The sequence below is a fragment of the Aspergillus brunneoviolaceus genome, assembly GCF_003184695.1.
Source record: "Aspergillus brunneoviolaceus CBS 621.78 unplaced genomic scaffold BO95scaffold_17, whole genome shotgun sequence".
Taxonomy (NCBI): domain Eukaryota; kingdom Fungi; phylum Ascomycota; class Eurotiomycetes; order Eurotiales; family Aspergillaceae; genus Aspergillus; species Aspergillus brunneoviolaceus.
Window position 1 is genome coordinate 414,401 of NW_020290747.1, and position 14,367 is coordinate 428,767.

The 14,367-nt window shown below is 55.4% G+C and overlaps 6 protein-coding genes across 6 annotated transcripts; 3 read left to right on the top strand and 3 right to left on the bottom strand.

Annotated features, from left to right (window-relative positions):
• Positions 1–62: 62 nt before the first annotated feature.
• BO95DRAFT_409218 (uncharacterized protein) lies at positions 63–1,482 on the bottom strand (the record flags this gene model as incomplete). Its single annotated transcript, XM_025584133.1, has 2 exons — positions 374–1,482; positions 63–313 (listed from the first exon to the last, which is right to left on the bottom strand). The coding sequence occupies exons 1-2, from the start codon at positions 1,227–1,229 to the stop codon at positions 63–65; spliced, it is 1,107 nt and encodes a 368-aa protein (XP_025444643.1). The 5' UTR covers positions 1,230–1,482.
• Positions 1,483–3,334: 1,852 nt separating this feature from the next.
• On the top strand, positions 3,335–4,445 carry BO95DRAFT_384808 (putative 26S proteasome-associated ubiquitin C-terminal hydrolase; the record flags this gene model as incomplete). The annotated part of the gene is made up of 3 exons (XM_025583460.1): positions 3,335–3,376; positions 3,447–3,541; positions 3,605–4,445. The coding sequence occupies 3 exons, from the start codon at positions 3,335–3,337 to the stop codon at positions 4,443–4,445; spliced, it is 978 nt and encodes a 325-aa protein (XP_025444644.1).
• A 223-nt stretch (positions 4,446–4,668) lies between these two features.
• BO95DRAFT_357864 (putative choline kinase) lies at positions 4,669–7,341 on the bottom strand (the record flags this gene model as incomplete). Its single annotated transcript, XM_025582377.1, has 5 exons — positions 4,669–5,319; positions 5,372–5,515; positions 5,568–6,087; positions 6,148–7,069; positions 7,293–7,341. 5 exons carry the CDS (start codon positions 7,339–7,341, stop codon positions 4,669–4,671), a joined length of 2,286 nt encoding a protein of 761 aa, XP_025444645.1.
• Positions 7,342–9,423: 2,082 nt separating this feature from the next.
• Positions 9,424–10,035, top strand: BO95DRAFT_429831 (putative GPI anchored protein; the record flags this gene model as incomplete). The annotated part of the gene is made up of 1 exon (XM_025584911.1): positions 9,424–10,035. The coding sequence occupies one exon, from the start codon at positions 9,424–9,426 to the stop codon at positions 10,033–10,035; it is 612 nt and encodes a 203-aa protein (XP_025444646.1).
• Positions 10,036–10,210: 175 nt separating this feature from the next.
• Positions 10,211–10,904, top strand: BO95DRAFT_68779 (uncharacterized protein). Its single transcript, XM_025592139.1, has 2 exons — positions 10,211–10,529; positions 10,593–10,904. The coding sequence occupies exons 1-2, from the start codon at positions 10,386–10,388 to the stop codon at positions 10,833–10,835; spliced, it is 387 nt and encodes a 128-aa protein (XP_025444647.1). The 5' UTR covers positions 10,211–10,385; the 3' UTR covers positions 10,836–10,904.
• Positions 10,905–11,222: 318 nt separating this feature from the next.
• BO95DRAFT_440818 (sugar porter family MFS transporter) lies at positions 11,223–13,498 on the bottom strand. The gene is made up of 4 exons (XM_025586047.1): positions 12,960–13,498; positions 12,644–12,900; positions 12,192–12,588; positions 11,223–12,135 (listed from the first exon to the last, which is right to left on the bottom strand). The coding sequence occupies exons 1-4, from the start codon at positions 13,047–13,049 to the stop codon at positions 11,419–11,421; spliced, it is 1,461 nt and encodes a 486-aa protein (XP_025444648.1). The 5' UTR covers positions 13,050–13,498; the 3' UTR covers positions 11,223–11,418.
• Positions 13,499–14,367: the final 869 nt, after the last annotated feature.

Genomic DNA, 14,367 nt, shown 5'->3' on the forward strand with positions numbered 1-14,367 from the left:
AAGAGAAGGCGCTGGCTGTGGAAAGGGTACAAGGGCACACGAACCGAGAACCGGGCAGTCCCTCAAGCGGCGTGCATGGCACCGTGCTTGCAGTATGTGCCCGCAGCGACGGATCCCATGTGCACCGGACGGCCGTGGGCACACAGGGCCCAGCTCTTGCCGTCCTCGTCACAGATGATGGTGTTGTCCACGCAAGCGCCGCCGTGGGTGTTACTGTGGGCGGCACCGTGAGCGGCACCGTGCACGTTTCCATGGGAGGAGCTACCGCTACCGCCACCACTACCGCCAGGGGCAGCGCGGTCGGACTCGGCCTCTGCGGGGGCAGGGGCAGCAGGGGCAGTGGGGAGGAGCACGGTGTGCTCGGTGTTGGAACCAAAGGCGGATGCCACCTTAGAGGCCGACGAGTGGGAAGAAGAGGAAGAGGAAGAGGAAGAGGAAGAGGATGGCGATGCATACCCCGCCGCCGAGGACGTCAATGCGTTGTGGGAGGAGGAAGAGGAAGACGCAGGGGACGAGGCGGCGGAGTTGGAGCCGTGGGAGCCGCCCAGGAAATCCGCCGAGCCGGTGCAGGTGTAACCGGTGCCGGAGCCGCTACCCTCCACAGACGAGCCGGGCATGGGGAAGTTGACATCCTGGCCTTCCGTGGTCGTGCAGCCGCCCGGTCCGTTGATGTTGGCGATGAACATGGGCGGGGCGCTGCTGTAGCTGGCAACGGCCCCAGCGACCTCCTGCTGCGCGACGTCCCGCTTCTTGGAGCCACCGATGGTGACCTGGGCGCAGTTCATGTACATCTCGCGGTTGCCGACCTTGTTGAACCACGACCACGCCAGGAGCGCCTGCCCGCCGGGAGCGTCCGAGGGGATCGAGAACTGGTACTTGGAGGTGAGGGGGCATCCGCCGATCATCGAGTGGATCACCTTGAACGACTTGCCCTGGTCGTAGGACAGGGAGATTTGGCAGGACCCTCCCTCGTGCGTGGCACTGCCCTGCAGTTCCAGGCTGTATGAACCACCCGGGGAGTAGTTGGCCACCGACGAGAACGGGTCATTCGCGTATCCCTTGCACGGGAAGTCGTGGCCGTCACTGGACAGAGGATTGGTGTACGAGTAGTCCTTGTTGTCACCGCCGTTGGGGTTGAGGGGACTGCGGATGGGGTACGGGTTGGACATCTGGATGTGGGCCGACACCGACGAGGCCAGAAGGCCGCAGAGAAGGGCAACACTCTTCATCTTGAGGTATATGGGAACGCGTGGTTGTCTCTGACACGAAAGGGAGCCGACTAAGCTGGGGTAATCGACTTGGTTAGTCGTGGGTTCTTCATGTCAAGGGTCTTCAACCTTGTGAAGGTTCGGGGTTATAACACTTACACTGCTTGTATCCACAGTCAGACAGATATGCCACAATTGCGCCGATGTTCACTGAGGTAGACAACGGCTCGTCTGCTCGTGTAGCGTTTTCAAGAGATACCCTGGGCTGCGCACGAAGGAGAAGGCACAGACGTCTCAACAGCAAGAGATAAAGGGAACCAGTTCCTATAAATAATATGAATAGCAAGTGGCATGCCTGACAAGCTTATTCCAGGTCTCCGACTGGGTCCCTGGAGGAATGGTGGATGTCCTGTTGCAACGGAATGCAGGTCCGCGTAGGCTTGACAACAAAAGAGCCATCGGCATTCCGTGCCACCTGCTCGACCGAGTTTGCTGTCCGATGAGCCCGCTTCGTCTCGATCTTGCTGAGACTCTCTGGGCTTACCTGTCAAGATATTGAAATGTCAGTTCAAGGCTTCTAACTAATCTCCAATGTTGCTATAGCTCGCTCATAGCCATGACAAAGGCCGGACCCGGGCGTCAGTCGTGCGTATATGTAATATAGAGTCTCAACCAGGAAAGTAAGCAACCAATAACAAATGCATCGTACCGAAGCTAAATCTCTGATCGCCAGGTACAGTCTTGTCGGTAGCCTGAGCCACGGCTTTGAAGCACAGATGGTGCATCAACGGCCGCCCCAACGGTCGATCACCCTAGCTGCCTTGAGCAGCAAGTATTTAGACAGGCATCCACCCCCCAATCTCGAAACTTATTTTTGCCTCCCTCTTGCATCATAGTTCTGCCCTATCGGCCATGGTATTGGCTCCTTCTTTCGGCCGCAATGTCTCGCATCACGAGAATACTAACCACTGCGCCTTGGATTCCGCCCCCGAATGTTTTAGACCAAGTCCTCTGATCCAGGGTTTCAAGGTTCTCTCACTGGATACTTTGGCAAAAGGAGCCCCTGTCCAGCCAGTGAAGGAGGAAGCAAAACTATTCGTGCCCGTCCAACATGCCAAACGTTCCCAGGGCAGACAGGGGGGCTGGGAATCTGGCTGAGCCGCGGGAGGTTTGCCACCCCCTACGGGGACGGGCGAGTCAAGAAACAGACAAGCCAGATGTTACTCGTAATAATGTATAGACTTAGGATCGGAGACTTTCATGAAGATCTGCAGCCCTTTCCGTTCCGCGCGCACTGGCCCCTGCAGGCACGTCTCAAGGCCAGGAGAACTTGCTGTCCAAGGCATTCTTCGTCTGCCGCTGCTTCAGCGTCCGTGACGACATCAGTTTCATGTTGATGTTGCGCTGTTGCTTTCTACTCCGTGTCAAGAGGTTTCGGCGGGCTATGTTTTCCTCATCAAATTCGCGCAGATCATAGCGCTTTGGCCGAACGATGTCCGTGGTGTCCGTGGTGTCCGTGAGGTTTCAGAAACATGGGTAAAAGGGCGCAAGGGGCTTCCCTCTTGGAGCGGGTATTTGATACGGTTCTCGGTACTTTTGGGCCAGAGGCTGTGAGTTGAGCAAGCCATGCTCAATTTCTGGAGAAGCGCAAGAATTTCCCGCTCTGCTAATGCACCATACTTCTGTGAAATACGCATGTCAGAGTGATTGGACTGGCGAGACGAGACCTGAGCTTCCAGGCAATGGTCTGCTTTAGACGTTCAGCTTCGAGATAGCTTCAGCGAAGTAGTCAGAGACCCGGGGCCTAGTAGAAGCAGTAGATAGCAAAGAGAAGCTTATACACAAGAGAAATTCGATCGAGAAACCGAAGCTCGGATAGACTATTTGCGTAGTATATCCAGCCCAAAGCTTGACGAAGCGATCCACGCACCAGCACTAATCCTAATCCGGTAAGTAGATCGCAGGGCCCCGGTTTCTGTTTGCACCCCAAGCAAACAACAGCTTCCGATGATGAATGAATTGGCGTCACAATCCAATCCAAGCCAAGCTTGCCCGAATCATACGAACTACAACCCAACAGAGACCTTTCTCAACAGAACACCCAAAGACAAAGGAGAATCATCATCATGTCCGAAGGCGGAGGCTGGAGCACCATTGAATCCGACGAGGTAAAGCAATCATCCTTCACCGCGAAGCCGCAAACTACAATCTAACCGCCCGCACCGCAAATGCAAATAGGGCGTCTTCACCTCTCTGATCGAGAACCTCGGCGTCAAAGACGTGCAATTCGAAGAACTGATCTCCCTAGATGCCGACACGATCCGCTCATTAAGGTACTCCCCTTCACCCACTGCCAACCATCCATCTCACTAACCAACCAAACCACCACCACGCAGCCCCGTCTACGGCGTAATCTTCCTCTTCAAATGGATCCGCGACCACCCCCCGTCCACATCCACAAGTACAACAACAACAACACAACAGCAACCCCCGGCAGGAACCCACGACGCCAACCCGCCACCGACGCTCTTCTTTGCGAACCAAACCATCCAAAACGCCTGCGGCACGCAAGCCATCCTCTCCGTGATCCTCAACCACGACACCGCCCCCCCCTCACCCTCCTCCCAACTACCAAAAATCGACATCGGACCGGAACTCCGCGCCTTCAAGGATTTCACCACAGGCTTCCCCCCGGATCTCCTGGGCGAGGCGCTGTCGAACAGCGAGCCGATCCGCACCGCGCACAACGCCTTCGCGCGGTCCTCGCCCTTCGTCGACGAGACCCAGCGCGCCCAGCAGGATGAGGAGGGCGGGGACGTCTATCACTTCATCGCGTACACGCCCGTCGCCGGCCGGCTGTATGAGCTGGACGGCCTGCAGCCGCATCCCATCGTCCACGGGGACTGTACCCCCGAGGGCTTTCCCGAGAAGGTCATCGAGGTGATCCAGCAGCGCATCGCCCGGTACCCCGAGGGCGAGACGCGGTTCAACCTCATGGCCGTGTGCCGGGATCTGCGCGTCCAGGCCCGCGAGTTCGGCGACGCCGAGGCGCTGGAGACCGAGGAGCGCAAGCGGAGGGCCTGGGCGTGGGAGAATACCCTGCGCAAGTCGAATTTCGTCGGCTTCATCGGGGAGGTCATGAAGGGGGTGGCCGGCATGAAGGAGCAAGAGGGCAAATTCGACGAGTGGGTCGAGGGGGCCAAGAAGGAGACCCAGAGGAAGTTGATGCGGAAGTGATTTCCCCGCCCTCTCTCTGTACTATGGCTAGCAGAAGGTTGCCTGTGGCTCCTTTGGATGATGAACTCAATTTAGAATCAGTGATGTGATGATACTCCTGGCTATGTAGGTATGATGTATGTATGTACAGTACCAAGACAAACATATGGCAGAAGAGAAGACCGCTTCGTCATTCATGTCCGACCAGTTTCCGTCCTTATCGTGTGTGGTCATCAGAGGCCACCTAGTACTTGGTGATCCGTGACTTGATTTGTTCGACCATTGGCGCCGGCAATTCATCCTCTTGTACAAATCCCATCGACAAGAGGTCAGACCAGAAGAACATGGCGCGGTCTTGCGCATATGCGAGGTAGTCGAATTCGTCAGACTCATCGACATCCGCGTCCACCGGGGGAGTCGAGGTAGGCACATTAGTAGTCGTCTCTACGTGCGCGCGGTTGCCATTCGCGGTATCACCTTGACCATTGGATGCTATGGCGTCCGCATTGATACCTTCTTCCATGCCTGGAACCTTCGCTTGGACAATTCCCCAAGCCACCCACTGAGCGGACGTGATCACGCGCCAGAGCTTTGTCTGCGTCATTAGGGCCTGAATCTTGGCTTCTATACCGTCCGCATGAGATCTCTCGATATCCACACTAGCCATCACATCCAAATCTGGACCGGCATCGAGACTCAGCGGCGCAAGAGAAGTCGAATTGGAAGTACCTGCCCGCATCAGTGGCGTGATGGACGGCGAGGCCTGCTCGCGCAATCCCGGCCGATGGCTGAGGTAAGCACTGATGAACTGACGTTGCTGTGCCGGAGTTGGGTATTCCGTATTATTGCACGCCCAAGGTCTTTCCGCGTCGTGATAGTTGTAGCACCATTCAGACTGTCAATGTGGGTTAGTGATGAATTGGCAGAAAGCTCTAGGAAGTACTCACGAAGTGGTTCGCGAATTCAAAACCGGGCGTGTTCGCCGAAGCATATTCGAAATCGATCACAACGAGCTGCTTATGCTTGTTCTCAGGACGAAGCAGGGGCGACTCTTGACTTGGCTCCATTCTCAGCAGATTGCCATATTGTGTCTCGACACCCAGTCAGCATTTTATCCATAAAAGGTGGAAGCAGCAGACTTACATCGTTGTGCGCAAAGACCAGTTGCTGTTTCAGGGCATTACTTCCACCGCAACTGGAGATGAGCCACTTGCGATAATTGTCGACTGCCCTTCTGAATACCGGCCAGGGAACACCGCAAACAAAGCCTCGCCGACGCCATGGCTCTGAGATCGACTTGCTTGCGCTGTGCTCAGATTGTATCTCCTTGTCCAGCCAGTTGATGACCTGCTCGCAACGGTCGACCCATTTGTCCCAGTTCTTGAATACCATCGGCCCTCCTTCCCTCTCTTCTGGGAGCAATTCAACCCCGTCATGAAGTTCTCTCATCCGTTTGGCAATCTGCTTCATAGTGAGAGGATCCCGAAGCTCGCAGGGTGTCAAAGGACGGGCTTCGAAATACTCCTCAAAACGTCCATTCTGAAAGGTACCTAGCACTTTGGGGCCGATGTTCTTACGGCCTAGGCGCCGAAGAATCTGTAACTCATTTTCTCGATCAATCAAGTGATCCACCTGCGGGCCATAGATGCGCAACAGAAGCTTCCTGCAGGGGATTAGATCACCTCTTATGACTTTCATCTGACTTGGGAAAGGAGGCACTTACGGAGGAGGCTTTCTCGCAACCAAAGAATAAGAACCATCCTCGGCCTTCGGGACCGGAATGTGTTGTGGCGGATTCACCACATACACCGCATTTGTCAGAGCACCGCTGAGTCGAATGACCTCAATGTCGGCGGCGAGATCCATGGGTAGCTTTCGCCATCCCTTGAACTGCAAGGTGTGCGCGATGCGGAGTATCTCAGTCTTGAAAGCCATCCAGGCTTCTCTGTCTTTGGCGCAACGGACACTGGCACCTTGTTCGCTGTCGTCATCGTCTGCGCCGCCTCCGCTGTAGGCTAGGGTCTTAGAGTTGTCCAGCACCGCATCCACACTAGGAGCCGCGACGTCGAGATCCGAAAAGTCCGACTCGGAAGCCGATCCTCTTCGTAGTCCTCTAGATCGATGGCGTCGAAGTCGCCGCACAGCACCGTTGTCCTGTCGCGAAGCAGCGTACTGAAGCAAGATTTTCTCGAGCTTGTCGAGAGCCATAGGAATCTGTGTGCTGGAAGACGACCTCTCCTCTACTGACATGTCGGTGCTATTGCTGCCTGCAACTTGGCCAGCACTTGCTGCGTCATCCGGAACGCCAGAACCTAGTGAGCGATGAGAACCGCGCTTAGATCTCTCATGTTGAAGCCATTCATACACCTGGCTGTAAAGACTATTCTGCGAATCTTCCTCGCTGTACTTCATACTGGGGTCCTTTTCGTCGCGTATGGCAGATTCAGTCAAATTGCTGGAACTCTGGCTACTGAGAGAGGTCGGTGGATGGATTGGCGGTCGAGCTGTTGCTTTCTTGGGCACCGGGGCCCGGTGGTGCTTAGGAATATTTGTTTCCGACGAAGTCGCAGAGTCCGAGTGGCCGGTCGTCTGACGACGTCTTTGGAAAGCCACATTTAGACCGGTTCCCATGATCGGTTGGGGCCCTTGACAATTGGTCAGAATCCAGCAACATCAAGTGACAGCACAACGAAAACAACGAATGTGCCAAGGGACGTTGAGCTTAAGACGGTCGAAAGCACGGTAAAAGTCGCAGTGGGCTATACATAGATCTGGTCCAGAAACAAAGCTTCCAGGAACCTACAGCTACAGGAGAGGCACAAACCGGAGAAAGGACAGGGCATGGAGCGGAATTGTGCTCAGACCTACCATCATAGTCGAGACCAGACTCAGAGGTCTGGCCGGTAAAAGAGGGCATGTTCAGGATACAAGATCCAGATTGGGAGAAGCAGAAACCGTCTGCGCAACGATAAGTTCAACCCCAGAGGTTAATGCTGGTCAGGCCGCGCGTCTGTGTGCTGGAGGTGTTGTCAGTCGGGGACGAAGAACTGAGGAGCTTTTTTGGGGGGGGGGTAATCCATACTATAAGTCATGTAGACCCGCAGGGGACACTGGAGCTCTGGCGGGCCAACAACGGGGTAAAAAGTGTCAAAGAGTCCCGGAAGTTCGTACAGGAAGAATTCCAAGCGGAATTGGCACAATGGCGGGAAAACTGTTGAATTTGACCAGAATCGAAAAGAGGAAAAGAGGGTGACCAAGTGGGGGGTGGAGCGATAAAGGTGCCGTTCAGCAGCTGGCTCGAAAATACGGTCGGCGGACGGTCTCGATGGGGTTCCACTTAGGACCACAATCACATGTGATCAAGAAAGAAGTGAGAGAAGGGAAGAGTAGGCGAAGATGGCACGATTGATGTGCGAGAGTAAAATACTTATTATGAGGGTGTAGGTGATACACCACTACGGGCAATTCAACAATGATGTCGAAGGAATGAATCTCAAGCAAGCAAGTGAGTGAGTGAGTGAGTGAGTGAGTGAGTGGCAAATGACGATGTGTAGCGGCCGTGCAAACGGAAGGTGTGATGGGAGAGGCCCGGGGCAGGGAGGGAAGAAAAGGTCAGGATTGATCTCAGGTGACCTGCCAGTCCCGCCCATCAATTATCAAACTCGGCGGTGAGCTCGTCCCACGAAGTGTTTCTAGGGACAATCAAGCAACATCTGCGAGCACACGACAACCGGCAACACATGCAAATCTCACTGGGCAGTGTTTGCTTGTTTCCCATTCAGGCTCAGCACTTTTCTGAGGATCAGAGACGGGTCGCGATATCGGCCAAGCAGCTGAGACAGACAACTGTCTGCTTCGACCTCATCCCGGGGCAGTGTTTGGTGAAATAAGCCGACCGCTATGCCAACTGGCGCTATGGAGAATGTTGAGGGATTGTCTTATTCAAGTATAATAATGATATTCTGACTGCCAAGGTTCCGCTGTGATTCTCAATTAAAGTGGGATCCGACACTTGCAGTAGGCTCGCATGGGCCTTGACCCTATCTGCCATAGACCAGGAGCCGAGCACGTCAGGCATGGCTAATTTCCGATGTCGATCTGCGATCGAGTTTACAGGTGCCGCGGCCTGTAGTTGTATATCGCTACTAAGGAAACTGTTGAGAACACACCTATTTCAGAAGACCCATCGAGAAGTGAAGAATAGTACTGCATCGCCTAACTGGTAATTCGCAGTTGATCCATTCGGGCTTTAGTTGGGTTACTCAAGTAAATTGTTGGGGGAGGGCCCCTGGTTCGTCCACTGCACCAGTCGCCAGTTGCAGTGCAGTGGCCAAGTTCCTGTGCTGTGTTTGCTTTTATGCATGCTTAGTAACTAGGCATCGATATTTCCAGAACTCGGTGCCTCGCTCAGCCACCGGAAGGCATACGTAGTGGGTCGCTGAGCCGCAATCGCATGTCCCTCGATCTACAGGATTCGCCGGACTGCCCCCAAACCACCATTCGCTGTTCCGTCAAATCCGCGCGAGCAAGTGGATGCGCAAAAGCCGACAGCCACGGTGGCTTGGGACGGCAATGCCATCGGTGAATGGATGCTATTCTTATTTCTGGAAATCTGACCGATCGGAAGGGGTCGGGCAACTGTTGGAACTGGGACGAAACTGGGACCGGACCCTCCAGGGGACTGACGATCCCCAAATTTCAGGTCCATGGGGGTTTTGTGTACCCATCGTTTGCCGCATCTGCCGATTGTTATAAATTGTTCGTCTTTCGTCGTTACCTAGCGCTGATCTTCTGTAATCTACTTTTATTCCTGGACATTCACATAGATACCCCATATACCCATATACCCCGGGTTCAATCACAGTTATTCTCAGCGTTCCTTATCCTTATCCTTATCCTTATCTCGCCTAACCACTTTCCACCCACCACCTCTACTATACTATACAACTCTCGCCTTCAATCCTACCAACCATCCACAGAATCACAAGAAACCGTCAACATGCAACTCCAAACCCTCCTCCTGACCACCGCCTTCCTCAGCGGCTCCGCCCTCGCCGCCCCCCAGGGCGACATCGTCGGCAGCATCGTGTCGGGTGCCGAGGGCATCGCGCAGACGGTGGCCTCGGGGGCGGAGAACGCGGCGACCAACATCGTCTCGGCGGCGACCTCGATCGCTAGCGCGGCCGAGACGGGCGGTGCGGCCGCCGCCTCCGACGCCCGCTCCTGGGGTGAATCGGTGGCCTCCAGCGCCGAGTCCTACGGGCAGTCGGTCGCCTCCGACGCGCGGTCCCGGGCTTCCGATGTCGCCTCCAAGGCCTCCTCCCGCTGGGACGACCTGACCACCCTCACCGGCACCAACGGCGAGGCCACGGCCACCTCGACTGTCTCCGGCGGGAACACCGCGACGGTGACCACGGCGACCGCCACTACGACCGGTACCACCTCCACCACTGGTACGTCGACTGGCAATAGCCGCAGCAGCAGCAGCAGCAGCAGCACGGCCTCGAGCTCCAGCTCCGAGGGCGCGGGTGTCCAGGCTACTCCCGCTGCAGTGTTGGGCTACGGCATCGCCGGCGTAGCGGGTGTCTTGGGAGTGATGGCTGCTTTGTAAGGCGCGGAGTTGGCCTGACCACTTCAAGGGTCACTTTCGGGCTTGTTTTCCATTCAAGAGATCACATTCGATCCAGGTACCCTTTCATTCTTTGGGTGGACTGTACATGACACTATTCAACATATCATTGTTCATAACTATTTCCCCGCGTCGTCGCTTTCCTTTTTTTTTTATCGCATGTTTGATAAATAGCATTCAGTCCATAGAACAATGCTTCTTTTCTATCCCTCTTCCCCTAAAATCACCTATAAGCTCTAGCCTAGTGTACTCCTCGCGTTGATTCCATCGAAGTACCGAAAACCCATGCGAGTAGATGCCTTACCCATCATCGCGTAAACCACCGGTGACCAATGGTCCATACCCGTGACCTGACCAACCCCGTTGCGCATAGCAGCCATCTAGCACGGCACTTTCACGATCCTACCTCTTACATCTACACCCACACCTACACCTACAACCAACAACAATCAGCAAACCTTCCACCCTCGTCATTTGTAAACTGTTACTGACCCCCCGCCCCCCACAACAAATACCTGACCAACTCCCCACCTCCACAGGTGCATACTGAAGTACACTCACCAAACATCCCCGATCGCCCATCAAACCGCGCGGCGCAGCGCTGTGTCCGAGTCGCCCCCCCCCCCACTAAACCAGCAAGATCATCCATCCCTAAATGTGCGGTTCTCTCGCGTCACGTCGCTAATTGCCAAGTGACTCAGCGGCGATGCCGGGGCGGGGGGATTGCGCGGCTTCCTCTTCCGTTCCATGTCGTGTGTCATGTGATGGTGGCGGGAATATAACCTCCCCCCCCTTTCGGATGGGTCTATCTTTCTTCATCCGTCGTGGATGGATGTTGAGGAGGGCGTTGCGGTCGGCCGGTGGGGTTGGGGGGTTCGAGGTGGATTGTGGTTTTGATTTGATTTTTATGTATGCGATTCTCATGGGTAAGCTTCACTGCCCATGCTATCGTGCATCGACGACGTGTGTTGACGGGAATCGTGAGTGATGGCTTCGATCAGCCTGCAGTGATTTGTGGGAGGGGGGCAGTTGACATTGGCAGTGTACTGTAGATCATCCGGGCTCGACGACGAGTGTGCGGTGCGATCCAGCCTGGATTTACAGTCGTTGAATGTTTGGGTAATGTGTCGCTGAGACTCCCAGCATTCAATCTTACTATACAGCATTCATGATTTCAAGTTATTGGAGATTGTATTAACTGTAGGTAGGTAGGAAGGTACTGTACTCAGACGCCAGCTAGGACTATCGAACGGAAAATGCAAGAACTCGGCGATGTGAAAAACCACAACCAGCAGCTTCGGATAATGTACATTCAACTCCAGCTATCCTACTAGGAAAGACTGCCCTCCACCCAAGAAAACAAGATTACACCTCCGTGGTATGGGAGGTGGAGGGCTGGCCATCGCCCACACGCGGGATATGAGCGGCGACGGCTTTCTCCGTCGCGGAGCCGCGGCGATCGTAGGGCTGCAGCTCCTCGAACTGGAACTTGGAGCTCTTCCAGGGCGGGACGCGCATCACGTACATGGTGTCGATCTCCTCCAGGGTGCGGCCGCGGCCCTCGATCACCGTCAGGTACACCAGGCCCGCGGCCAGGAACAGACAGCCGGCGAAGACGTAGCCGAACCGGAAGTCGATCGCGCTCGTGATGAAGGGGGTGAAGAAGGCCAGCAGGAAGTTCCAGAGCCAGTTGGACGCGGTGGCCAGCGACATGGCCCGCGCGCGGTACTCGGACGGGTACAGCTCCGCGATGATCGTCCACACCATGGGGCCCCACGTGGAGGCGAACCCCAGGATGAACAGACAGGCGAACACGACCATGACCACCCCGGCGGTGTGCGTGCTCTCCGGGTCTTCCCGGTCCAGTTCGAAGTGGCCCACCGAGGCGAAGATCATGAAGCACACGAACATCCACAGCGCACCGGCGATCAACGACCGCCGACGGCCATAGTTCTCGATCAGATACAGACCCAAGAACGTGGTCCCAAAGTTCACACCACCGAGGATCATCTGTGTGACGTAGCTGTTACTGATCCCGGCGCCTTGGAAGATGGTTGTCCCGTAGTAGAAGAAGTAATTGGCCTGGGGTCTTTGTTAGCTAGTGCTATTTTGGGAGCAGGCGGGATGGCTCAACTTACCCCGGTCAGTTGTTGCAGTGCCTGGAGAGCCACTCCGACTGCTATCCGGTACTTCATGCGCGGCCCCTTGAAGAGCTGGACCCAGCTCACCTTCCCACGCGCCAGTTCCTCCTCGTACTTTTGCTTGATCTCATCGAGTTCTTCCTTCAGTCTGCGGTGATTATGGGGAATCCCGTACATCTTGGCGATGGTGTCGGTTGCTCGCTCGACCTTGCCGTGCCGATAGTCGTATCGGACGGTTTCGGGGAACAGCGAAATCCCCACCCCCAGGACGATCGCCCACAGGTAGGTGATGCCCATGGGAATGCGCCAGGAGGCGGTGCTGTCCATGTCTTCGGTCCCGAAGTTGATGCAGTTGGCGACGAAGATGCCCAACGTGATGAACAGCTGGTAGGTACTGTTGCAGTATTAGTGCGCGGTAGAAGATGACAGGGGACAGGGAGCAAGCATACCTGACCAGTGAGCCACGAATGTGTCTTGGTCCAGTTTCGGCTTGATACATCGGCACGAGCAATGACAATGCCCCGACACCGAGGCCTGCCACCCAACGACCCATGGCCACTTGATACCACTTCCCGGACGGAGAGGATATCTGAACCGTGATGCCCACACACACCATGGCTGACCATCCACTAATGGACCATTTGCGACCCACGCGATCTGCGATGGGAGCTGCAACGAGAGCGCCGATCAGGGTGCCAACGGACAGCTGAAGGAATGCGTTAGCCTCGTGAGCAAAACTTTAGAGCAGAGGAACAGAGCTCTTACCAACGCCACGATGAGGCCCGAGCGGGCATTGGTAAAGTAATACGTGCCATCGGAACGCTGTTGGCCGTATCGTTGAAGGAAGTTCGGCATCTCTAAGAACCCGGAAATCTGACCCGTGTCGTACCCGAAGAGGAAACCTCCCATCGACACGAAGACTCCCATGAGAAAAGAGCGCCATGTGAGGAGCGGAATGGGCGTGTCAACTAGCTCTTCCTCTTTTGCTTCTTGGATCGGCGCCGTGGAGAGTGTTCTATCTGCCGTGGCCCTATTGTCCCCGGCAGAGTAAGTGTCGGGCCTACCTCCCGGTCGCCTCAGCTTGGAGAAGACCATTGTTCGCTAGCTTGCTTCGTTCGTTATGTCAAAGTTGATCGGAATCCAGTCATCCAGAGAATTACGAGATCCCAAACCGAGCCGTAACCGGTCTACAGAAGCCGTTATATAGACCTCATAGTATACGAAACACCCGAGACACGAGGAGATGGATGATGAATCATGATGTCACGAAATCGCAGCTTCCCGCATCCCTATTTCGTTTGAATCTTCTAGATGGAGGTGTCAGCGACAGCATTCGTCTGGGATACTTAATTGAGAGACCAGGGTGTCTTTTCCCCGGAGTGAGCCCATGTCAGGTGCTCACGTGGAGGGGTTGGGTGGCCGGGTTCCCATGGCTCGGTACGGAGTACTGGTTGTGCGTGCACTATGCTGAGTGGCTCCCGGCCGCCGCATGCAACAGCCACGCCGTGGAACCCGCACCAACCCCGGACGGCGACGAAGTCTAGGCGTTCATCATGTCGCCTGGCCACGATCTGGGGAAAAGTCTATCATTATGTCATTTATGTCATTTACTCAGAGGGGCAGTCCCCACGACCAATATGACAGGTTCTTTTACGCCCCATGCATCAGGTGGCTTGATCGATACCACCCGGCCGTCCATGGATCGAGAGATCGGGCTTCCTGGCACAACAACTACCCTACTGAGCAGGCGGTGCTCGGTCACGGCCGAGCAAGCGGAGGCCTGAATCATGAGTTGGGCTTCAGCTTCATTGTCAGACTCTCGGCGATCCCGAGAGAGCCGTTTCGAGGCATATCGCCGTGATCTGTGGCAAGGGTTGGCAGACAAAGAGCCGCTCCACGGGCAGAGAGGAAGTCGGGAGATTAGGGGTGTATCTGTGTGACATAGCTGTTTGAGGTTCCGTGGTCATACCACAGTAGAAACAGTCAGCTCTGAGTCAATTCGATGCCTAAGGTAGAGACGTATGTGCTCTTGCTGCAACCGGGGACTTGACGCACGGCCCCTTGACCTTTACCACCTTGTCTCCGTCAAACAAGATCTTGCTTGACAGCAATGCTGTTGCTCTGCATAAGCCTCGCATGTCAGATATCATCGTCAAGCTGTGTAATGTTGTTT

Coding starts and splice junctions, on each gene's coding strand:
- BO95DRAFT_68779 (XM_025592139.1), top strand. CDS start 10,386: ATGGTCCATACCCGTGACCTGACCAACCCCGTTGCGCATAGCAGCCAT. Junction 10,530..10,592: donor ACCTTCCACCCTCGTCATTT/GTAAACTGTTAC, acceptor CCACCTCCACAG/GTGCATACTGAAGTACACTC.
- BO95DRAFT_440818 (XM_025586047.1), bottom strand. CDS start 13,049: ATGCCGAACTTCCTTCAACGATACGGCCAACAGCGTTCCGATGGCACG. Junction 12,589..12,643: donor ATTCGTGGCTCACTGGTCAG/GTATGCTTGCTC, acceptor ATACTGCAACAG/TACCTACCAGCTGTTCATCA. Junction 12,136..12,191: donor CACTGCAACAACTGACCGGG/GTAAGTTGAGCC, acceptor CAAAGACCCCAG/GCCAATTACTTCTTCTACTA.